Genomic DNA, 23,381 nt, shown 5'->3' with positions numbered 1-23,381 from the left:
TGATTTAGTTATCTTACAACTATTTCTCATTTGGAGTACAGTTTTTTTGGGATGAAAATATATATATATGTGTGTGTGTGTCATGCAGTTATTTTTCAATGAAATACAAACATGGAGGCCCAAATATTTAAAAATACATATTCCTATTTATACAACTTTTCCCCCAAGTGGTCATTGAATTGAAGTCAGACATATGCCCTTAATTACCCTCATTTTCCACTGTTTACTCTGACTGTTTATGTTTAGTCTCAGGCTGTTGAAGAACAGCTTGCCTGTTGCTTTGTCTCTTTGAACGGTTTATTTTCCTGATCTTGACTGGCAGACCTTAATGCAAGGCACAGGTTTGATGTGTCCACTGCTGACAGGTAGAGCAGCTCATAAGACACCCTGAAAATCCATATCTTTAATTAATATTAAACATCATCAGATTTGACTGGTGTAGCTCAGCAATCCATTTCACCGAAAGGTCTTGAGAAAAAAACTTTCATTTTCATTTTTTCAAATTTAACTCAAGCTTTCTAAAAAAAAAAAAAGCATTCCGTGCTTTTCAATTCTTATATAGGGTTCGCACCCTGTGCCTGTGCTCAGAAGGTTGTTGGTTCAAATCCCGTAGCTGGCAGGCAAGACACGGCCTTTAATCCCAATTGCCCCAGGGTATTTGACTGACCATGCTCCCCCACCTGTATGTCGCTTTGGATGAAAGTACCTGCCAAATACGTAAATGTATTCCATCATTTATGTGAGTATCACGCACTGTAATCTCACACCCCCAAGTGTGTGCATCAGATATCCACCCCCACACTTTCAGGTCTGCCCTGCATTCCTCCCAGTGTACGTGCATTTAAGTGGTTCTGTGACGCTAAAGTGTGGTAAGCGTGTGACTGTGTGTTCCCTGTGATGAACTGGCATCCCGACCCAGGTCCTCCCCTGCCCTCTGCTTCCTGGAATAGGCTCTGGAGTCATTGTGGCCCCGTAATACACAAGTGGTTATGGAAGATCAATGTAAGTGGTATTAATGAACACAAAGCCCCAGAGATATTTTGGACTCTCAACTGGCTATGACCTGAAAAAAAGCCAAAGTATTTCACTCACGAACTTTCTTACGTTTGCTGTACTTTTACGATACTACACCTTGAATAAAAACCTTCCATCTATCCATCTTTTTTCTAAATGCTTATCTTGGTCAGGGTTTGGGAAAAACGTTTTTAAATAAAATTAAACAAACAGAGAAAAACAGAAACACATACACAGACAAGTTAAATTCTTTGAAAAGGCCAACACATCTAACACATTTTGATACATTATATTTTCATTCATCGAATGAATGAATGAATGAATACATTGCAAAATAAGGATGAATTTATTTTAAATGACCCCTCCACCGCCAGAAAGGTGTGTTTATGGAGGGGCAGGGGGCACACTGAAGTGATACAGCACTGACATCTAGTGGTTTTTCACCGCTAGTGCCATAATCTTTTCCGTGTCAGTGTGGACCCGTTAGATGCTAGTATGCCAGGGTTCTCCAATTCCGGTCCTGGGGGCCCAGAATTTAACACAGTTTGCAGTGTTTCCACTTTGACACAGGCCCCTGTTGACTGTATGTAGCATCTTAATGTATTGCTTGTGTCACTGAGAAACAGAGAACATAAGCTACTGGGACAGTTCTAGGTTCGGAAGAAGTGGTTTGAATAGCTTAAACAATGGATAAGTAGACCAGAGATAAAACCTTGGGTTTATAGCTGGCAATTTTACTGAAATTACACATACAATAAACAATTATACATACACACAACAGTAGCAAAATCAATTTGACTCAACTTCCCCTCTTTCCCTTCCTTTTTTAGATCCAGTATAAGTTTTGGTAATTACTGTCCTAGTTTTAATTAGTTTTCTCAACTAGATGTTTCTTTTTTTCCTAAGACTGGTCTGTATACTTACAACATGCGTGAGGAGGGGGGAGGGGCACACTGTAGAAGGTTACACCAAAATCATAACATTTTTTGCATGTAAATGCTTTAACATGTGAATTAAACTATTTCACAAATCTTTGTTTTATGTCTTATCTCATAGCTAATTAATTATGAACTATTTATTTATTTTACTATTTATAATATTTGTAACCTGGGTTACATCCTCCCCTCCTTTCCCTATGCACGTCCCTGTGCATGGTGCTAATGCATTATAATGTTATAATACCTTGTGGTTTAGGGGCATTCAAGGAATCTGTGATCACTGCGCTTAAACTTTGAAACAGTGACTGGACCACTGTGACTAATGGGTTTCCTAGCTCAGGATAAGTCAATCTCTTTGCAGGCTCTCTGTGTCGACTAGACTTTCTTAGATGGTCACTGATCTCATCTTCACTTAAGTCTCTACTGCCTACACTAATGGTGCATTCGATTATCTCTCGGAACTCAAAAATTCCGAGTTGAGTGACATCACGTCGGACAATCCCCCGTTCGAGCTACCACAACTCGGAACAAACACTGCTGCCTCCATGAATACGCTGCTGTGTGTTGTTGCTTTATATTTTAGCAGTTTAGGAATAAGATTATTTTTTCTGAGAGTCAAACAAGAAACACGAACTAGTCAAACTACTGCTTCACCACCATACACATCAGATTCCCACCTGTCTGCTAACTTGTGTTTCCCTCTGAGGTGGATGTTTCTGACTAACACTCTGTCACCTTCCATCAGTTTGGAGTCAACAACATGCCTGTCGAATCTGAACTTGTTGCGATCTGTTGTTTTCTTTGCCATTTCTGTTGCTACTTTGTAACTTATTTTGAGGTGGGATTTCAGGTTTTGAACATATTGTGTGTGCGAGCCTTGCTGGTGATTAACCGGTAGGCCGAAGGCTAGATCGACTGGTAATCTTGGTTGTGGCCCAAACATCAGTTCATAAGGGGTGAAACCCGTGACTTCATTCTTAGTACAGTTATAAGCATGTATTAAGGGCTTGACATAGTCTCGCCAATGACTCTTCTTCTGGTTCTCTATTGTTCCCAGCATATTCAGTAGGGTCCTGTTGAAATGTTCAACGGGGTTCCCTCTTGGATGATAGGGGGTAGTTCGTATTTTCTGAATGCCAGCCAGTTCACACAGCTGTTTTATGGTGTGAGACTCAAAGTCTGGACCTTGATCACTATGAAGCCTCTCTGGAAAACCATAGTGCACAATGAAATGCTCCCATAGGCATTTGGCAACAGTTCGTGCCCTTTGATTTGAGGTGGGTATTACCACTGCATACTTTGTAAAGTGATCAGTAATGACTAAGATATTTTTGGTGTTGCTTGAGTCTGTTTTCTAAGGTGAGGAAATCCATGCATACGAGTTCAAGGGGCCGTGTAGCTATGATGTTCACAAGGGGTGCAGCTTTCTCTGTCAAAACCTTGCGTCGTACACAGCGGTTACACGTTTTGACTTTGTTTTCCACCTCAGCAGACATCCTGGGCCAATAAAATCTGTTCCGAACAAGGTATGGGTTTGCTCCACACCCATGTGGCCCATCTCATCATGAAGACTGTTCAGAACTAGAGATCTTTGCTACTCAGCCAGCACAAGCTGGTAACGTGTTTCAGCACCTTCTTGCCGGTTTTAATATAGGACACCACTTTACACTACAAGTCTATTCCGCTCCCTCAGTAAAAGACAGAGTTCTGGGAGCTCTTTTCTGAGGGTTTGTGAGGGTCTCTCTCCTGACTCCACTTGATTGAGTACTTCTCGATTAAAAGTGTCAGCTTGTTGCTCTCTTCTGATTTCGGATGTTGTGAAGTGAGGAACAACAGGTAACCCACCAAGCTAATTCTCCTTTTGAAAGCTTTCTGGGACAGCCCTTGGGTGATAAGCAAATGAGAGGATCAAGGGGGTTTTGAGCATGGTCTCCCCTAGCTCACTATCTGACAGTTGACAAACTAAATGTTTTTCACAAATGGCTTTGACTGTACGCTCATTTATTAAATTTGGAGAGTGAAATTCTGATTAATGTCTCTGTGTGAATTGCAATATTCTTTCCAGCTCTTTCCTTCATGACACATCATGTCATGTCATGTGGACATCTGGACAGTCCATCTGCGTCCTGATTTTGCCTCCCTGCTCTGTACTGCAGCTGGAAATCGAATGTTGACAGAACTGCTAACCATCTGTAGCTTGTGGCATCAAGCTTGGCAGAGGTAAGGATGTATGTTAATGGATTGCTATCAGTGATAACAAGAAATTAGCTTCCATAAAGGTAATCCTGGAATTTCTCAGTCACTGCCCATTTGAGAGCAAGATATTCCAATTTGTGAGCAGGATACCTTGCTTCACACCTTGAAAGTCCACGGCTTGCATAAGCAATCACTCGCCTCTGTCCTTGTTGCTCCTGGTAGAGAGCAGCACCAAGATCTGAGGTGCTAGCATCTGTATGCAAAGTGTAGGACAGCTTAGGGTCAGCAAACCCAAGGACAGGAGCAGTTGCTAACTTTTGAATGATGGTGTCAAATGCCACCTGGCATGAAGCGGTCCACCTATCACCAAACGAGTCCTTTGGATGGTGATATTTCTCTGTGCTCACTTTGGTATTGGTGTGTTTTCACAGAGGTGAATATCCAGCAGTGAGCTTATTGAGGGGTTCTACCACCTTGGCATAGTCTTTAATAAATCTGCGGTAATAACCGCAGAACCCCAGGAATGTTCTCAATTCTTTCAGGTTTTTTGGTTTTGGCCAGGTTTTTAAAGCTGTGATTTTCTCGGGATCTGTTTCAATACCTTCTTCAGGTACAATGTGGTCTAGATACTTTAGAGCTCTGAAAAAACTTGCATTTCTCCAGTGACAACTTCAAGCCATACTCTTTCAGCCAGCTGAGCACCCTCAGCAGTCTTTCCTCATGCTCCTCTAATGTTGAAGAGAAGATAATCAAATCGTCAAGAAAAACCAGAGCTTGTTTTAGATTCAGTTCTCTGAGACAACGTTCCATAAGTCTTTGGAATGTACTGGAGGCGTTTGTAATATCTTGGGGCATCCTGCTAAACTCAAAGAACCCTAGTGGGCAGACAAATGCAGTTTTGCGCTTGTCTGATTCCTCCATTTCTATCTGGTAGAAACCAGATTTAAGATCTAGCACTGAAAACCATTTGGATCCGGACAGTGCTGAGAAAGACTCTTCCAAGTTTGGTAAAGCGTATGAATCCTTTATTGTTTGAATGTTCACCTTTCTATAATCTACACAGAGTATAACATCTCCGTTTTTTTTCTTGACCACCACGATTAGTGAGAAGAAGGGTGATTCAGACTCATGAATGACTTCTGCTTCAAGGAGCTGCTGGAGGTGGTTGCACACAGCCTCTATGTCTTGTGGGTGTATTGGCCTTGCTCTGTGTTTGAATGGTATCTTGTCACTAAGGTTTATGTGGTGCTTGATGCCCTTGGTGAGACCAAAGTCAAGATCATGCAGTGCGAACACCTCCTGCATGGAATTCAATTTGTAGGTCACTCTCTTCTTCCACTTGCTTGGTATTGGTGACGTTCCAAACTCAAAGCTGAGCTTTGTTCTGCTGTTAGGCTTGGTAGGGGGGTCTGAGCTCTGAAGGTTGATAGGCTGAACACCCTGGACAGGATGTATTTCCGCTATTACTGTCTTTGGTGGGATAGTGTTGGCATGATTGGAATCATTTTTGAGGATAACTGGTATGTGACGTGGCAGTTTTGATGGAAGACTTATTAGCCCAATTAGTGACTAGTAAACCACCAGGCAAGGACGCTGACTTCAGTGACTATTGAAGAGTAGTTATTCTGTGGGGCAGTGTCAGCATACTGTTCGTAAAGAACATCTAATGTGTTGGTACCTACTAAAAGAGATGACAAGCTGGAGCGCATATCAGGCACAATTAATGCCAATGACCTCGATGTCCACACCAAGTAAGCACCTGGGAAACTTGATTGTGGTTTCGACATAACCAAGGTAAAGCACACTCTGACCATTAGCTCCTTCTACCTCAAGCAGATTATTCAAGGGGAGGATCGGTAAATGGGACAGGTACTCTCGACAGAATTATTCGGGGATCGTTGTCACCTGAGGTCCTGTGTCTAACAGGCAAACTCAATCTCGACCTGCTATGACCACCTGTCCGGTGTATTTAGCCCCAATTAACCCCTTCGATAGGTTTACAAGTTGTTGTTTGGTATATGGGCGCACGTATGAGGTGTGTCGTCTCGTGGAATAAAAACCTGGCCTGCACAACAGGCCATAAATATATTTGTTAAAATATATGTGCTTAAATCTGAATAGTTGAAAAAGAAAAATAAACAGTTTCTGTTTCACGGTTAACTCAAAATTGCTACGGTATCTTTCCACTACACGTTAGCCTCAGCACACATTAAAATTAACATAAAACACATAAAATAAATAAAAAACAGCATTTGTACGTTCAGTTGTCAAGTAAAGCTGAAAAATAATCCATTTACTTTGAATTATATCGTCAACATTTTCCGTTCTAAAACGAACTTCAGTTAAACCGTTTACTCGTACAAAAAACTTCTCTCAAACTCTATAAAAACACACCAAAACTCACCAAGACTTCTCTGGTTAAGGTCGCTATCGTTTCAACAATCTGCAACACTGTTTTGACTGGAAAAGATCCGAAATTCACTCTGAAAACTAGAAAATTATTCTAACTTCGCGTCTCTGATGCTTCTTTAGTCTGCTGCCGTTAGTTTTTCTCTACCCTATGCACTACATTACTGCGCAAGCGCGAGGAGGGGCACGTGGTACAAGGTTACACCAAAATCGTAACATTTTTTACATGTGAATGTTTTAACATGTAAATTAGACTATTTCACAAATCTTTATCTTATGTCTTATCTCATAGTTAATTATTTATTAACTATTTATTTATTTTACTATTCATAATATTTGTAACCTGGGTTACATTAATGTCACATAAACTACAAAATTCCGCCAAAAGCACTTCGGAAGAAATCAAACAAAACAAATACATTTTGTAAAACACTGCAAGAGAACAAGAAAAATAAACTCGAAATATATAGCTTTCACAGGCCTGTTTAAGGAGGCACATTACAAGTAATGATGTGATCAACTGTGACTGGAGTTTGTTGGAACATTCAAGCAGGATAGCAAAAAGATGCATCCAAACACTGCACTGTATTCCCAGTGCCATGTTGGGGGTTTTTGTTCAGTTCCCAGAAATAATATTACAAACTGTAATCACGTTTAAACTCACTGAGTCAACCGTCAAATCCAATACCTGACATGTTTTATCTGAAAATAAAGCCAGTGTTAGATAAGAAAGTGGTCAGGACCCAGCATCTTGTTTCGACGATGATCTCGAACAAGGAACGAGCTGACAGCACTATTGCAGAATGACTTACATATATATACCTTCTATTTAAAAATCCCAAGCAGAGCTGGGGTTACCCAGTGATGATTAATGTATTTTACAGATGCAATCCAATGGTACACATTGACAGGATATAATTGACAGGAGTTAATTTTATAGATTTAAGTTTAATAAAACCTGTCCGTACGTTTTGCTAGATCTTCTTGTGAACTTGTGCGAGCTTTAAAGGGTCTGAGTTTATTTTTTTGTAACTTTTGATCACCAGCCCCTGTGGTACAGGACGACCTACACTACAGAGAATAAATGATCAGGCAAAAATGTCAAGAGTAATTAATAACTTTAAACGGAAGAAAAACCAGAGCTTTTGCACTACGTGTTTGAAAGAAGTCGTTTCTCTTATTACTTACAAACTTCATTCTACGGATATAGTGGTAACATGCTAATACAATGAATGCAATTTTAATAGATTAAATATCCACTCTGAATATTTATGTACAGCCAACATAACATTCCTGTATACTAACATGTTATTTTGGAAAACCATTTTGGCATGCTGCAACTCGCCGTGATTGCGGATATCACTATACACAACTGCATAAATGATGAAGAATGAAAGAAATGCCTTTAGGAAAAAACATATTTTTTTTGCAGGGACAGCCAGAGTACTATCGAAACCTCAGAAGTTATGCCTCAAAATACATGCATGTTGTCACACGTGAGAAGTTTACGTAAGATAGCTACGGGCCAATAATCGCGCGCGCTGCTAGACCGGAAGTTTCCTCCATCCGTCGTTATTTTTGCTACTTGTTCTGCTCGGAGGGCGTTTGAAACGCATTTGTTCAAGTACGTTTTACATACTCACGTTGACAAAATGAAGCAAAATAGCAACGTGCCAGCGTTTTTGACGAAGCTCTGGACTCTCGTTGAGGATCCTGATACCAATGAATTTATCTGCTGGAGCCAGGTAAAAATAACCTAATAGAAGCTAGGCTAAGCTATGCTAGGCTAGAAGGCAGAAGTGAAACAAGCATGCTAATGCGGCTAGCTGGGAAGTTAGCCCGATTGCTAACAAACAAAGAAAGATCCGTTACTATTTGATTAACGATGGCTTAATTATCTAGTTAGCGCTTGCTTTTAAGTTATAGTTAAATGCCGTAAAATCCATTGGGGTTTAAATAACTCGATTGGGGGTTTTGGTATGTAGTTTTCTTATTTTCCTGTTAAAGCATCGATTGCGTAAACCTTTAATGCTTGTTCGTATTCACGGAGCTCTCCGCGTTTGTTGATGTGAAGTAAAATGCCTTAACTTACGCATGTTATACTACCACAATATTTATGTTTTATAAAAATCGTATTGGTATTAGAAGTGGCCGGCCAGTTGACATATATTTTTTAACAGTTGTTAAAGGTAACTAAGCCAACTTTTTAGCTTAATGGCCAGCAATTTGCCATTATAATGGAAGGAAAATATGTTGAGGAAAATGAGTTTCAGATTGATAGTCAACGGTACTTTTCAATGTTACAACCCAAGTCATAATTAATTTAGTGATTTATAAAAATGATTTATGAAAATACGCCTGCATAATTACTTTGCATACACTGGCTAATGTTAGCACGTCATATGCCAAGGATAAGCGGTAAAAGTTATAACTATTATACTGTACTGTAACTAAGTTTTCAAGGATAAATTCGCATTATTGTGTAATATTCAGCTGTGAAGGGTGAATCTAATAAACGACAACACATTCCAGTTTTATGGGATTTTTTATTTTAAAGAAATGCTCAATTCCTTTGCATGCTTCTTTCCATCTTCTACATATAATACAGTACTGTACGTTGCTTGTCGTGTTTAATGTACCTTACGTTTTGCTCTCTTTCCATTGTGAAGGAGGGCAGCAGTTTTCTTGTGTTGGATGAACAGAGATTTGCAAAGGAAATACTCCCGAAGTTCTTCAAACACAACAACATGGCCAGCTTTGTAAGGCAGCTAAACATGTGTAAGTAAGCTTTGTATTCGTCCCTTGTAAGATGCCCCCCTATGGAATACCTGAGCTGACTCAGAATTGTTTTTGCAGATGGATTCCGCAAAGTGATGCACATTGATACGGGCATAGTGAAGCAGGAGCGGGACGGCCCTGTCGAATTTCAGCATCCTTTCTTCAAGCATGGCCAAGATGACTTACTGGAACATATCAAGAGAAAGGTAGGCAGAAATGTCTTCCTCTTACTGGATAAGCTGCACTGTTGAATTTGTGTGATTTTGCTGAGACTCTTTTGTGTGTTAGGTTTCTTCCTCCAGGCCTGAGGAGAGTAAAATCAGACAAGATGATCTGTCAAAGATCTTGTCCAGCGTCCAGAATATTCATGGTCAGCAGGAGAATATGGACTCCCGACTTGCAACGCTGAAAAGGTGCTACACTTACTGTTTGTACTTTAGAGACGCTAACGTCTCTTGACTGCATATGTGTTTCATAATACTTTTGGAATGTAGACTTGGCTAATGTTGGCGACAGAAATGATTATATTGAGACCTTGCAATGTTTTGAGACACCAGCATACAAATTGCATGTACAATTAAAGACACACTGCAAGTTGTATTAGAATGTCAGTGACGTATGGATGTGTGGCTCTTTTTTTGCCAGGGAGAATGAAGCCCTGTGGCGGGAGATAGCCGATCTGCGTCAAAAACACAACCAGCAGCAGCAAGTTATAAAGAAGGTTCGCTCACATCCCTGTTCCTATTAGCCTAGTGGGCAGTGGTGGCTTAATGGTTAGGGAAGCGCATTTGTAATTGAAAGATTGCAGGTTCGAATCCCCGACCAGCAAGATACCACTGAGGTACGCTGAGCAAGGTACCGCCCCCAAGCACTGCTCCCCGGGCGCTGAATTAGCTGCCCCCTGCTATGTCTCACATGGGTTAAATGTTGACGCTGTGGTGCATCAACAATGATAACTAAATTCACCTACAGCGGTCTCTTTAATTTTGAAATAAATACTTCTGTTTTGATACCAAGATAAGAGTACTCATAATTTGAGGCTATAAATGGGGAAAAATAACATGTTATATACATACATTTTTTACATATGTTTGATAGTATATATGAAGTTTATTATACATATTTAATGGAAGATCTCCATATGCTTTTATTTCTTCAGCTGATACAGTTTATTGTCACACTGGTTCAGAGCAACCATGTCCTGAGTTTGAAGCGAAAAAGGTAAGCATGTAGTTTTTGTTGTCTGTTTAGTGCAAAGAATTCAAATTAAGCATATTAACCCACTATCCTGGAGGTAATTGGAACCACTGGTCCAGGACTGAGATGCCTGGAGAGATCTAGTTAGCAGCGTATGCCCTCGGGCAGTGGCCTCGGGCAGTGGTGGTGATATTAACATCTTCCCCTACCTCTCCCACTCCAGACCATTGCTGTTGAACAGCAACGGGAAGAAATCCAAATTCATCCATCCAATCTTCGATGAACCTGTCGACCACAGCAAGGTATGTATTGCCAAATAGCAGCCAGTCAGTTCTGGCCCTTGTTTCCAACAGGGTTGTCAGAAATACGGAAAATATGGATTCTTGGCTCGCTGTGATCACTGAGGCTCATACGCTACCAATGCCTGTTATGAATGTTTTCATGGATTCTTATAACCATGGCATTCATAAAAAGGGTTACCCATACCTCCATTAAGACAATGGTCTGCAGTTATTTTAGCTGTTGGCTGTGTTCCGCTCCATACGGTCTTCTGAGGTCCTGTTGATTAGTGTTGATTGTTCTGATACAAACTTTTAGTCGTGCAGTTGTTAGAAGTGTTTGTGCTTTGAGATATAAGATAAAGGCATTTAATGTATATCTGTTCTATTATGCACTGTAATATTAAAGTAACGTCTAATTTTTAAGTGTTTATTTACTACTTGTGAATATGAGTGCAATTACAATGGCTAGTACTGTACTTAATATTATGCTTTGAGAGACAATGCAATGCAAAGGTCTTCTTTTTACATATAGTGATGTGTATAAAAAAGGTAAAGTTTTTGCTGCAAACAAAATTGTAATTTTGAATAATTATCTTGAGTTACATTTTTGATACTCAATACGGTGTAAAATGTATCGGAGTTTAAAATTTTGGTATTGATTGCACTAATTTCTGATAATTAGCGTTTGGTTCCAAAAATATGCAGCATTATGTATAGCTGATTTACTGAATATGCATCGTGGTTGTTCTGTTCTCTTCCAAAGACCCATGTCAATGGGTTAAAGAATCATTCTGACATTACTGATGATGTCATCATCTGCGATTTAACCGTTGAGGATTCTGAGGTCACAGAGGAAATTTCAAGGTGGGCCTGTTTTTTTTTTTTTTTTTTTTTTTTTTTTTTTTTTTTTAATACAATATGTATGACAAAAAAATTTTATCATGTTATGGGAACTGGTGTAATTGTTTTTGTGTCTTTCTGATATGATAATGCACCATCTGATAAGTTTCTCTGTGCTGCGTTGTTTCTATATTGAGAGATGTAGGTGCCAAAACTGTGTAATGTATTTGAAAATATATCTGTAGTTGTCTAGTGCTGCAGGTCAGCTTTTTTCTTTAACATTACATATAGCTGCAATCACCTTGTAGTCTAACCTTAGAGACACTGTCCTTGGGATTTTGTGAAATTACGTCAGAAATTTGTTACGTTGCAAAAGCTTTTTCTGACCAACCTATCTATCGTCAGGGACGTGGAACTAGTGGAGGTGCAAGGAGATGGCGAAGCCGCCATGCTGGTGGAGAGCTCAGCGGACAAAGAAGCAGGAAACTCCCCGGAGACCATGTGCGAATGCACGGCCAGGAGCGCCGCCGAATTTCCCGAGAGCAGCGGCGCGCTGCAGGTCAACATGCCGTCAGTACTGAGCATCGAAGACCCCCTCAAAATGATGGACTCCATCCTCAATGAGAGTGGAGCCATCTCGCAGAACTTAAACCTCCTGGGAAAGTGAGTATCGCATTCCTGTCGACACCAAGCAGCACGGCGGAGGAAGAGCCGACGTGTTGCATCACGTCATGTTTGCGATTCCGCCTGCTTCTATCCCCTTCTCCAGGGTTGAGCTCATGGACTACCTGGACAGCATTGATTGCAGCTTGGAGGATTTCCAGGCTATGTTGTATGGCAAGCAGTTCAGCATTGACACAGACATCGTGGAGGTATGTTTGTGCCACATTCCAGATGTGCTACTTTGCCACCTGTATTTCTTACCATTTTTGAGTAGGAGAATAACTGCTTATTTTGCATTGACAGTATCAGCAAAGTTTCACCTTGTTTCCTTCTAAGTAATTGATATTCTACACACACATTTTTAAAAAAATTTTTTTTTATTGGGAACACATTAACGTTTGCTTTGTGACCTCACGCCCTGCCCCCTCCTTTTAGTTTTTCAGTCCTGATTCTATGATGAACTCAGTTGATATCGGCGCCCACGCTGCTGAAGTGAGTCTGGTATCCTGTCCTTGTGTGTACTGTATTTCACTTTGACATGGGTCCCAGTTCCTGCTCTCTCAGTGTTGACCTGTTTTTAATAATACTAGGATTCGCCCATGCTCGATTTGCTTAACTGAAACCTTCATCCAGTGTGGCTTACTCTTTTCCCATTGAATCAGCTACATGAGTTCAGGTTAAGTACCACAGTGAGGGGTACTTTAGGGGGATTTGAACTGGCAGTGTTACAAGTCCATGTGAATAGGCTCTCTGCTCGCCGCTGCCCCCTGCCTGCCCCCTGGTCACTTCTGCTGACACCATCGTAGTGTTTAAAGACCTGTCACACGGCAGCAAAAGAACTGGCATTGCTACTCTGTACTTTTGAAAGCGGAGGAAGAAACCGGATGCTGTGTCAAATTCATTTTCAGGAGACGGAGAGTTCAAAAGAGAACGCGGAATTGTCAGCTAAAGGAGGGAAACTGGAAGCTGATAATACAGGTCAGTAAAATGATCTCTTTTGTTACAGCCACTTCAAGGTGTAATGAACACCAAAATTTACATATACCCTCGGTAGAGCCTGGGTCTACTTGGCTTTGCTTCTGGGTTAAATTGGTTTCAAATGTCTCTTCCTACTGCTCTATTTTTTCAGTGTAAATACCTTTTTTTAGGTGGTTTATCATGTTCTTATAGTTCATTATGTTGGCATGCGCTTAAGCTCATTATATAATTAGCTGTAGGATCACAGAGAGAAACCGAACAGTTAGCAGGCAGTATGTAAAATAGTCATAAAAGTAATCAAACAAATATTGCCCGTGTTTTAAGCTCCCTAGCTTGTGCTAGACATGCATTCTGGAGAAGTGCAGGATGTGTTTTTAATATACATTTTAAAGGGATACTCATCCATAGAAATGCAACTTGAAGCATCCCACGGTTCTCTCCGTATGGCAGATAAGCAGCTGGTTCAGTACACCACCTGCCCCCTGCTGGCCTTCCTGGATGGCTGCACCTCCCTAACCCCGGAGCCTGAATCTCCTGCATGCGAGCTGGGGGAGGCGCTGCTGGAGCAGGCCACCGGGGACGACGATCTCCTCGAACCAAGCCTGGAGATGCAGGAACCTCCACGGAGCACACTGATCCGCCTGGAGCCGCTGACAGAGGCGGAGGCCAGCGAAGCCTCCCTGTTTTACCTGTGCGAACTGAGCCCCGATGGGCCTGGGGTGGGTGTGGAAGCCCCACAGCTGGAGGTCTAAAAAGGGGGGTGGGGGGGAGTGCCATAAGGAATGGACCTTTTGTATATATTCATCAAAATGATGATCTATTTATTTGCCAGTATCTTTTGGTACAGTTCTGTCCTGGAGTTCACTGAAAAAGTATTAAAAAAATGGGGGGGGGGGGGACACACCTTCTCTAGAAGATGCTCTGCTTCAGCCTGGGATGTAGATGCCTGTAGGCTTCTTATCCAAAAAGTTCATAGTTTGATGGTTATTGGTTCTCTCTTTTTTTAATTACTATTATTGCACACACTTCTTTTCAAAGTTGAAGAGGAACATTTTGAAAGTCATGTATCAGTTACGGCTTGAGCAGCAATTGTGATTTTAGAAGTACAGCGAGACGTGTCTGTACTGGATACCCACTTCAGTGTATGGGACTCTTACTCGCATAGTTGCATTTTTAATTCACAAATTCTGCTGAGACGTTTTCATGTGAGTTGCCTGTGAGCTTCTTGTCATTATTTCAGAGTTGGCAATAACAATAAACGCGCACAGCAAAACTCTTCACCCTGTGACTGTCCCGTGACACGGCTCGGGTAGCTCTGGTGCTACCAATTCTTTCGATCGGTCAATTCAACACATTGAATTTTAGCGCAGGATAGTATTCATCAATGACCTTGCATGCTGATGAATAGTTGTCTTAATTTGCATGCCCTAGTTTTTGCATTGAAGAACATCGACTCATCACTCGTCTCGGGACCTTTCTTCAGCCGTCTCTCCCCCAGCCTCCTCTTACCTTTTATAGACCGCTTCGGTTTTGGAACATCAATGCCACAGCTAAAGGGATTGTTTAGCATATTGTCAGTGTACATAAGCATGTGTACGCCTATGTGCAGGAACGGAAGGACCAACTTCGCAAAAAAAAAACTTCATTTGTTGATGCAGTTCCCATGTTGGAGAAGAACATAATCATTACGATCCATGTCATGTTTTATCATACACTTGCACACTCGTGAAGGACCCTGAAAATGGAGCCCCACGCAAGCTCAAGGAGAGTCTAAAGACGATTCACAGGACACCCTGGGGCAGGTTTTTATTTCAGGTTACTTTACTTCAGTGTAACTGTACAAGAGTAACATCCTGGAGCTAGTGAAGGGAAGAAAGATTATAGTGCAGAGGCAAGTTCCAGTGCCAAAAAAAAATTAGGTGAGCATATACAACCACTGTGCACCATCTGAAAGCAAACACTGATACAAAAAGTGCAATTACCGTCACTTCCTACTACATAAATACGAAATTAAAACTGACGTTTTACAACAAATGCAAAACTTTTGAAGACCAGAAACAGGATTAAACAAAATTAGTCAAATCATACTACATCATACCTTCACGATGAACAGCAAGCCAAAGTTTTCTGGTTAAGCTCTGACAGGACGACCAAAAAAAAAATCACAAAATCAGAAACAGCAAAAGGATGCAGGGAAATCGTAACCGATGGCGACACAAAGCATGCAAATGGTCACGTTTCACGTCACAGTTCCTTATGTGCTAACGTGTGAAGCTCCTCAGCTAATAGTCAAAGAAAGGAAAAAAATCTCACAAGCGTCCCTCTACTTTTTAACTCAAAGAAACTAAGTTACGCTCAACAGCCATAATCATTGGATTTAAAATTTTAAAGACGGCAAAATGATGCTATGAAGCTGTTTACAATCTACAGTCATTCAAGCTCCCCCCCCCCATTCTGTTTTAATAAAAGCACCCCCCCCCCCCCCCCCGGTAATCAGTAACAAAAACTTTAATTTAAACATTCTTCCTAAATCCCAGTTCGGACACATTTAAAAGCAATGCTTACAGACAGCTTCAGCAGCTGCCATGTTTTAACTTTCTTGCATTTCCGACAAGCTCTCCTGCTGACAGTTCAACACAAAAAAGTGACGCTCATGCATGGGAGAAAGAAACCTGGGCAATATACTCATGGTATGTACAGTGACGACGGCCCGTCACGCCGCATGTGCACCGCTGGGGCGTGGGGCCTCCTCCGCCGGCATTCAGTCGAAGTCACGGTTGGTCAGGACCAGTGGAGCCACCAGGGTCCAGACATACAGGGCGATGCAGATCCAGCTGGACGAGATCTTGACCCAGACGGACGGCCACTTGCTTGTCATGGTCTCATAGTTGGAGTCAGGACTGTGACAGCAATGAGAGATGCAAAATGAATTACTGAGGTTTGAGATTACCTGGAATGTGCATTATACTCGGCACAGGAGTATACCATGATATCCCTTCTATACTTTTAAAAGCTGGCAGTTTCACTAAATTTATATTGTTGAAGGCAGCTATGATCCATAAAACCCAACTGAAAGGTTAGCTTTAATTTTCCTGCTATTTAAGTAATTACAAGCAGCATATCACATTGAACATTTTTCAGGAACCAGAACCTTTTTTGTGTTCACACTGGAGGACCTCGGCTCGACTGTAGATCCTCAGAGGCAGTTCCAGAACACTTTTTTAGTCCCTATTCCAGACTAGGTACTTTTTTGTTCAAACACAAAATACTGGGAAGGTGCCTACAGCCACTGATTAGCTTACTGGTTGCTATCACAAGCACTGATGTCAGCATGGAAGTTACGTGGAAGTGCATAAAAAGAGATGTAGCGGAGCAAAAATTGAGCAGATGGAATTGTTTTTGTATCCTGGTAGAGACGACCCAGGAACTTGTTAACAGGGACCAAATGTGATCAAGATGCATTTGGGCAAGACAGGACGCCACCTACCTGTACCAGTTGGTCAGCGTCATCATGATGTACAGGGAGGCCAAAAAGAGCATGAAGTGGAAGAAGGAATAGCTGTAGGTGACCCCGTCCTTCTCGTTATCCACGGCGCGATTCAAACCATCTCCTTCCTCGAAGTTGTCTGGGTGACCGGGGCCATCCTCAATGAGGGCAGACTCGTCGCTGGTCAGGGTCAGCTTATTAACCTGGGTGTTGGAGGAGTTTCGGACGCTGCCAAGTACAAGACGACAACAAAATATGGGACGTTTGTCAGCCGCCTAGATTCACATTTACAGGTATAGAGATCAAATGTGAATATCAAAATACACAGTAGGCGACTGATGGCTTACCTGGAGTACAGGACACAGAGGAGGAACAGGATCAATCCCACAATGCCCTGGGCATCCCACCACTGAACCACATGGTCACGGCTGATTGGGCCGGTGCTGTTATAGCCAATGATTCCCAGCAGGCTCGGATTACACTTCCTCTCTGTAAAACAAGGACATACCAGTCGCTTTAACATGATACCTCCATTTACAAGGCTGGTAAGTCTAAGGAAAGAGGAATTCATGTCCGTGTCCTACCCGGCTCATTGGTCATTGCGGACCAGGTGAGATACATGGTGTACAGAGTAACGATGGAGGACTGTAGCAGGCCGGACCTCGGCTGTGACTCCTGCAGAGATCAGAACAGCACACGGCCAGGTGATTCAGCCGCAAGAGTACATCAACAGCTGATCACATCGAACGCGATGATGTCATCCTACAGACGTGGCTGGCCCATGGCCAGATTCCCAAGACAGACCGGCTACCAGGTTCGGCAATGGGCTGAGAGGGGGCGATGCCCTAACCTGGATCTTGGGCAGGACAGACATGACGGAGGCCCCAATGCACAGCAGCATGTTGATACTGATGAAAGCCTTGTTCTCAGTGCATCCGTCGGCGTGGGTGTAGTAGATGTAGAACATGACCAGGGACACCAGAGACAGGATGTAGTTCAAAGTCGTCACTGACAGAAGAGCTGCATACAAAAAAAATACATACATTGTGCCACTCCAGAGCCGGCTCATTTCATCATGTTAATATAGTACAACAAAATACTGTCTTCTATTCTTCCTTCCATCTACAGAGCAAACACAAGCCTACAGGTACAACACCAGGCCAGTAACACAGGGCATATACGCTGAAAATTTCTCCGATAAAACGGAGCTGGTAGTCATCACCAGCGTGCTGCTTCCCCAAGGCTCGTTTGCATACCTGCATACCAACAGCGGGAGTTACCCTCCTCCATCTTCTCCACCCAGGACTCGTTCCAGGAGTGGGCAAAGTCGATCAGCAGCACCAGCTGAATGAGGATGAAGCAGAAGGCCCCGGACATGCCCACATAGAACCACACTGCAGGAAAGAGAGACAGATTTCAAAGCTTAGCCGCTGCACGTGGCCCAATTCCCTGCCTCCGAAAAGCACGAGGAAACCCAGGCTTCCCCCACCCCCACAAAGAACAGGGCATCAAGACTGCAGACAGCCAAGCCTTGTCATGTAAGCCTCCATAAGACAGAAGGTAAGCAGAACTGTAAGAAGTCCATCCAGAGAACAATGGAATGTGGACAAAAATATAAAAACTAATTTAACAACGTGAAGGTGTTTGGGGGGGGACACACAAAATAGTAATTAAAATCAGCAAATTATCCCCGTCCAAATTTGCTTAATATTACTGGAAGAGAAAACACAATCCGGATGTAGGTAAGATACACCTGCTGAAATGGGATCAGGTGTTCCAGCTTAATTCCAAATCGTAAAGCACCGTGCTACCTGCACAAACCCTACGAGTCAGCATACCATGCCAGTAACCGGTAGCCAGGCCAGACGGTGCATTACCAGTCGTGAAGGGTCCCTCGGGAATGAAAAAAGCCCCAACGGTAATGGCGGTGGCAGCGGCAAACTTGAAGAACCAGAACCTAAAGGAGAGATCAAGCGTCCGACATGCAGCAAGCCCAGCACTGATTGAACGGATTGCAGTAATACTGAAAACAACGATTTCTTAATTTTTTAATTCCTAAAACTTTTTAAAGCAGTGATTCTGAATGCCCCAGAGATCTGCTATGACATGTGTTTACTAATGAGCTTAAATCAATTACACAAATTCTACAGAGTTCAACCATCACGCAAAGCAGAGGAGAGCAACAGAAGTAAGCGTGTGACTCCCAATATCAAGCTAGAGGTGGTGTGACATCATCAGCGAGCAGGGCGCCCTGCTTACCCATTATGCACTGCAGCTCGGGGGTCTTGGCTACTCTTGACCTTGATCATAAGAAGCGAGAAGAGTAGGAAGAACATCGCCATGCCGAAGCAGACACGGTACACCGCCTTGTAGCCCACGAGGACGTCACAGTTGACGTGACCCTGCACGCCCGGCAAAGATGTTCCCATCCCTCCTTCGCAAAACCCTGGAATCTGTAACCACGTGCAAACACTTGTCACCCGCAGCATTCACATCAACGCTCAGCTCAGTCTGCACCCGTACATACATGAAATTCATGCAAAATTAAATGCAGTTTTAATTTTTTTTACAGTGTAATGCAGTTACAAAAAAATCTACTTTATTTTTGAAATAACGTTCTGTATGCAGTACCTGGCCAAAAAAAGAGCTTCCATTTCATAGGATCGCCTTTAGCTTTGATTGTGGTGCACATTCATCAGTGCATTATCTCCACGTGCTTATGCAACGTCAACATTTTTTCCCCATGCAGATTTGCATTTCTTTCTCACTGAGATCTTGTATCGATGATAGGCAAGTAGAACCACTCTGTGAAGTCTTCCTCAGCACACCTAATCATTTTTAATGTGGTTATGGTCAAGACTCTGTGGTGGCCAATTCATATGGAAAAATGATTCCTCATGCTCCCTGAACCACTCTCTGACAATCTGAGCCTGATGTATCTTGGCGTTATCGTCCGGGAATATGCCGTGCAATTAGGGAAGAAATAAAATCCATTGATGGGACAACCTGCCATATAGTTGATTCATGTAGTCAGCTGACTTCACTTCATCGCCGCATAATGTTGCTGAGCTCCAATTGTTGGGTCTTAAGTACTTGCTGATTTAAATTTAAATGGTAGTTTTTTTTTTGGCCAGGCAGTGTATTAGCCCTCTGAAAATAAAAATTATTTATATGAATTAAACACTGCCCTCTAAAGGGCTATAATACTATAGCTCGACATGAGGCAAAGTAGGACCTTCTTCAGCTGCCCCTCCATTCCAGGCATGAGCATGATGCAGGCCACACCCACTCCCAGCAGCATAAAGGCCGCGTATATCAGCCGGGTCACCGTAGAATTGTTTCCGCTGGGGCAACACCTGCATAACAAGCAGGGGGCGCTGCCACACAGGCAGGGAATCTGGGGCACAAACAGGTCACGGTTAATAGCCACATTAATTCCCAGACTTTGGCAACAACACAATGTAGAAACATGTGACTAGAATAAAGCAACAGCAGGTGGGAACTCAAGTAAAGGACTGAAAATACAGAAATGCTATCTATGAGCAGGAGGGAGGGTAGGGGAATTGTACAGATGCTGGACCTAGTTAATCCTTGTACATCTATTTATTTCAAGATCAACGGTGGATTTGGGACCCAGAATATTTCACTTAAATATGCAATGATGTTACGCAACTGCCTGCCCATAAACTGATTAGCCAACACTGGAAATGAGATCCCCGTTAAAATGACACTAATAGTAAATACAGGCCCACACTGGACGAAGATCAAACCTTGACTCTAAACAGAGTCAGTATATATATATCCAAAACACGTGAATATACGCAGCCTGACAGGTAAGCATGCTATAAAACTAAATTAGGCACAAAAGTGAAAGTCAACATGAAAAAAAGATCGCTTTTTTTAAACGCTTATTTCGCAATGCCAAGTTGGATGACACTTGACGTCAGGCTTGATCGCGCATCTGTATCAACAAGAGAAACTTCCCGAACATATCAAGCAAGGGAAAGTACAGGGTACATATAATTATACACTTAAACCACCGTTATAATGTTAGTATAACCATTAAAGTAAGGAGGACGGAAGCTGTGCTATGCTGCATCAAAAATCATCAAAGCCTCTGAGTCAGACCCAAGCCTTTACTAGAAACGGGGACCAAAAGCTCGTTTTCCTGTATGTCTGATTAGGTATAACCAGAACACAATGTCCCATTTTCCATTTTCTGCCATTCTAACATATCAGGATGGATGGATCAGTCGTCACTATATCAGTTTCTTTTATCTCATCCACCAAGATGTCCATTGTGATGCACAGCAGATAGCAGTGCGTCACTGTCGGGGAAACACCCTGCTGCGGACAACAAGCGCGCGACACTACGGCATCCATTAGCGCCTTATATTACACCAATTGCATCATAAGCAAGGACGTGTTTTTGTATCTCTGAATCGCCATACAAATTACAAGGACGTTTTAATATGACAATGACGCTGTCAAATATGCTCTGCGAAAAGGTCCCGGACGTCGCCTCGTACGCAGTGAGGCTCCATTTTCATTTTCCCTTCGTCGTCACAAACAATGACTTCGCAATATACCACGCTTGATAAAAACAGGCGACGCATTCCGTACCGTGTATCCATTTACCAAAGCAAAACTCATTTATCATACCCAGCTTGCCATAGAGCAGAGTCCGAGAACAGCCCCCATGACGGCTTGCTGTGCCGAACCTCTCCACAGAAATAAAGATGGATGCTGCTCGTTTGCTTATTGTTTACAGTCTCACCGCCACTTCCGGTGCAGCGCTGGTGGCCCCGCCCACAACGCGACGGTTTCCTGTTTTATACACACGACGTTCCAGTTTAAATATGACTGCGAGGAATATTTGCCACTGGGTAGCACAGATATATATTATTTTTACTACTTCAACAGGACGGACACGTCATCTTCATACATCAATTAGGTGTTTATTCCTGACGCGAGCCTAACTGTTTTGTTGGTTGATTGATTAAACGTGTTTGACAGAAAGAAAAGAAGCCCTTCATCCATGGTTGGGTTCATTTCACATTTAATATAAATAATAAAATCCAAGTGTTTTATATCATTTCATTAAAATCGTGTGTGTGTGTGCGCACATGTGTGTATGTGTGCCCTGTAAAAGACAAGCTTTCTGTTCAGGGTGTATAGAGTTATATAGTACTATTAGTGTGTTGTCATGTTCAAGGGAGCGTTCCCCAAAGCAAGATTTCTTGGTTAGCTGGGTTACCTTAAGCTAGAAGTCATGATTGTCCAATAAGAGCATCTCTACTGGACAGTCATGACTTCTAGCTTAAGTTAACCCAACTAAATGAGAAATCCTGCTTCGTGGGAACACTCCCACTGAGGTATGCCTGTCACAAAGTAGTTAACGTGCCTGTTGTGATTAGGCAGTTTTATCAGGTTAAACACTGCTGAACTAAAAAACACGTCACACGGTGTATACATTTGGAAGTGTAATCTATTGAGAGGCTCTGTGTTGCTATGATTTACTATACAATGTTTACTTTCTGTGTACATTTTTTTGTATTTATTTAATAATCTTTCATTTCTTAGGGCTCAATGAAGGTTATAGCCCATTTGAGGCTGCCCATGGACAGCTAGTCCTTGTTTGGGGGTATATCTCAGTGGTAGAGCATTTGACTGTAGATCAAGAGGTCCCCGGTTCAAATCTGATTGTCCCCTTTTCTAAATGTTTCCATCTCATCTTTAACTTTTTGTTTGGATGCCATTTCACTGCTGGGCACATGCACACATTCTATAGGCAATTTAGAGACAATAATTTTTATAATTAATATTTTTGTACTAAAGGAGGAATCCAAAACAGCCAGAGAAAACCCATTCATTAGAGGAATAACATGCAAACTACAAACACAAACTGGAGGTCGGTCTACCCCCTGAGCCATCCTGTCACCTAACGTTAGTGGTAACTTATGTCTCTTCTTTCGGTTCCACCTGCAATACTTTCTATTATCCAACAGTTTACTGCTTCAGGGGCACTTCATGCTGGCTGATCCCCCGCCCCCCCCCCCCCCCCCCCCCCCCCCCCCCCCTTCATATGTGTCTGTGTGAGACTGTTTACCACTGGGGATCAATAAAATACCACTATTGTGTTCTGTTATTCCGTGCCAGGATGCTCCGTCATACACAGTATTACATACTGAAAGTATTACATACTGAAAAACAAATGAAGTATTTTAAATATAGAGATGGATATAAGCAGCAGTATTAAGTATAAACAAACAGGCATGCATGATGACATAATTAATAAATATATTACTTTTTGATATGTAACCTATTACCAATGCAGAGTGTTAAGAGAAAAATTATTACATTATATACTTCAGAGGTTGATGAGTTTCCTTTTAAGGGAAAGGTTAAAAGGTTATTTCAGTGCCTTTCTGCATATGAATGGTGTTTGTACCCTGTGATGGGTTGATGCCCCATCCTAGGTTATTCTCTGCCTTGCACCCGTAGCTTCTGGGATAGACTCCAGACACCCACAACCCTGCAAGTGGATAAGCGGGTATAGAAGTTGAATGGATGGATGAAGGTTAGTATAAATGTAGCTTG

General features: G+C 42.2%; 2 protein-coding genes and 1 long non-coding RNA gene across 5 annotated transcripts in view; 1 reads left to right on the top strand and 2 right to left on the bottom strand.

Moving 5' to 3' along the window:
* LOC125714499 (uncharacterized) overlaps nt 1–6,696 on the bottom strand; it is a 127,761-nt gene extending 121,065 nt beyond the window's left edge. For both annotated transcript variants that reach the window (XR_007383762.1, XR_007383763.1), the window contains exon 1: nt 6,553–6,696. This is a non-coding gene — a long non-coding RNA (uncharacterized LOC125714499). The remainder of the gene's footprint in view (nt 1–6,552) is intronic.
* A 1,416-nt stretch (nt 6,697–8,112) lies between these two features.
* hsf2 (heat shock transcription factor 2) lies at nt 8,113–14,572 on the top strand. 2 transcript variants are annotated; one of them, XM_048985210.1, is made up of 13 exons: nt 8,113–8,302; nt 9,227–9,335; nt 9,414–9,541; nt 9,624–9,748; nt 9,981–10,056; nt 10,495–10,556; nt 10,756–10,834; nt 11,577–11,677; nt 12,059–12,316; nt 12,423–12,525; nt 12,752–12,808; nt 13,225–13,294; nt 13,745–14,572. In XM_048985210.1, the coding sequence occupies exons 1-13, from the start codon at nt 8,210–8,212 to the stop codon at nt 14,044–14,046; spliced, it is 1,563 nt and encodes a 520-aa protein (XP_048841167.1). In that variant the 5' UTR covers nt 8,113–8,209; the 3' UTR covers nt 14,047–14,572. The 2 variants fall into 2 exon arrangements, with proteins under 2 accessions (XP_048841167.1, XP_048841168.1); XM_048985211.1 differs by lacking the exon at nt 12,752–12,808.
* Nucleotides 14,573–15,074: 502 nt separating this feature from the next.
* On the bottom strand, nt 15,075–21,580 carry serinc1 (serine incorporator 1). The gene is made up of 10 exons (XM_048985212.1): nt 21,444–21,580; nt 20,017–20,178; nt 19,041–19,234; nt 18,659–18,738; nt 18,038–18,175; nt 17,632–17,801; nt 17,366–17,456; nt 17,129–17,270; nt 16,782–17,009; nt 15,075–16,194 (listed from the first exon to the last, which is right to left on the bottom strand). Exons 1-10 carry the CDS (start codon nt 21,480–21,482, stop codon nt 16,056–16,058), a joined length of 1,383 nt encoding a protein of 460 aa, XP_048841169.1. The 5' UTR covers nt 21,483–21,580; the 3' UTR covers nt 15,075–16,055.
* Between the last annotated feature and the right edge of the window lie 1,801 nt (nt 21,581–23,381).

This window comes from Brienomyrus brachyistius, chromosome 19 (assembly GCF_023856365.1).
Source record: "Brienomyrus brachyistius isolate T26 chromosome 19, BBRACH_0.4, whole genome shotgun sequence".
Lineage (NCBI taxonomy): Eukaryota > Metazoa > Chordata > Actinopteri > Osteoglossiformes > Mormyridae > Brienomyrus > Brienomyrus brachyistius.
Note: the sequence above shows the minus strand (reverse complement) of the source record. Positions and strands in the feature narration are given on the sequence as shown.

Coding starts and splice junctions, on each gene's coding strand:
- hsf2 (XM_048985210.1), top strand. CDS start 8,210: ATGAAGCAAAATAGCAACGTGCCAGCGTTTTTGACGAAGCTCTGGACT. Junction 9,749..9,980: donor CGACTTGCAACGCTGAAAAG/GTGCTACACTTA, acceptor TTTTTTTGCCAG/GGAGAATGAAGCCCTGTGGC. Junction 12,317..12,422: donor AACTTAAACCTCCTGGGAAA/GTGAGTATCGCA, acceptor CCCCTTCTCCAG/GGTTGAGCTCATGGACTACC.
- serinc1 (XM_048985212.1), bottom strand. CDS start 21,482: ATGGGGGCTGTTCTCGGACTCTGCTCTATGGCAAGCTGG. Junction 19,235..20,016: donor TGGAGGGGCAGCTGAAGAAG/GTCCTACTTTGC, acceptor ACGTGGTTACAG/ATTCCAGGGTTTTGCGAAGG. Junction 17,271..17,365: donor CGCAATGACCAATGAGCCGG/GTAGGACACGGA, acceptor CTTGTTTTACAG/AGAGGAAGTGTAATCCGAGC.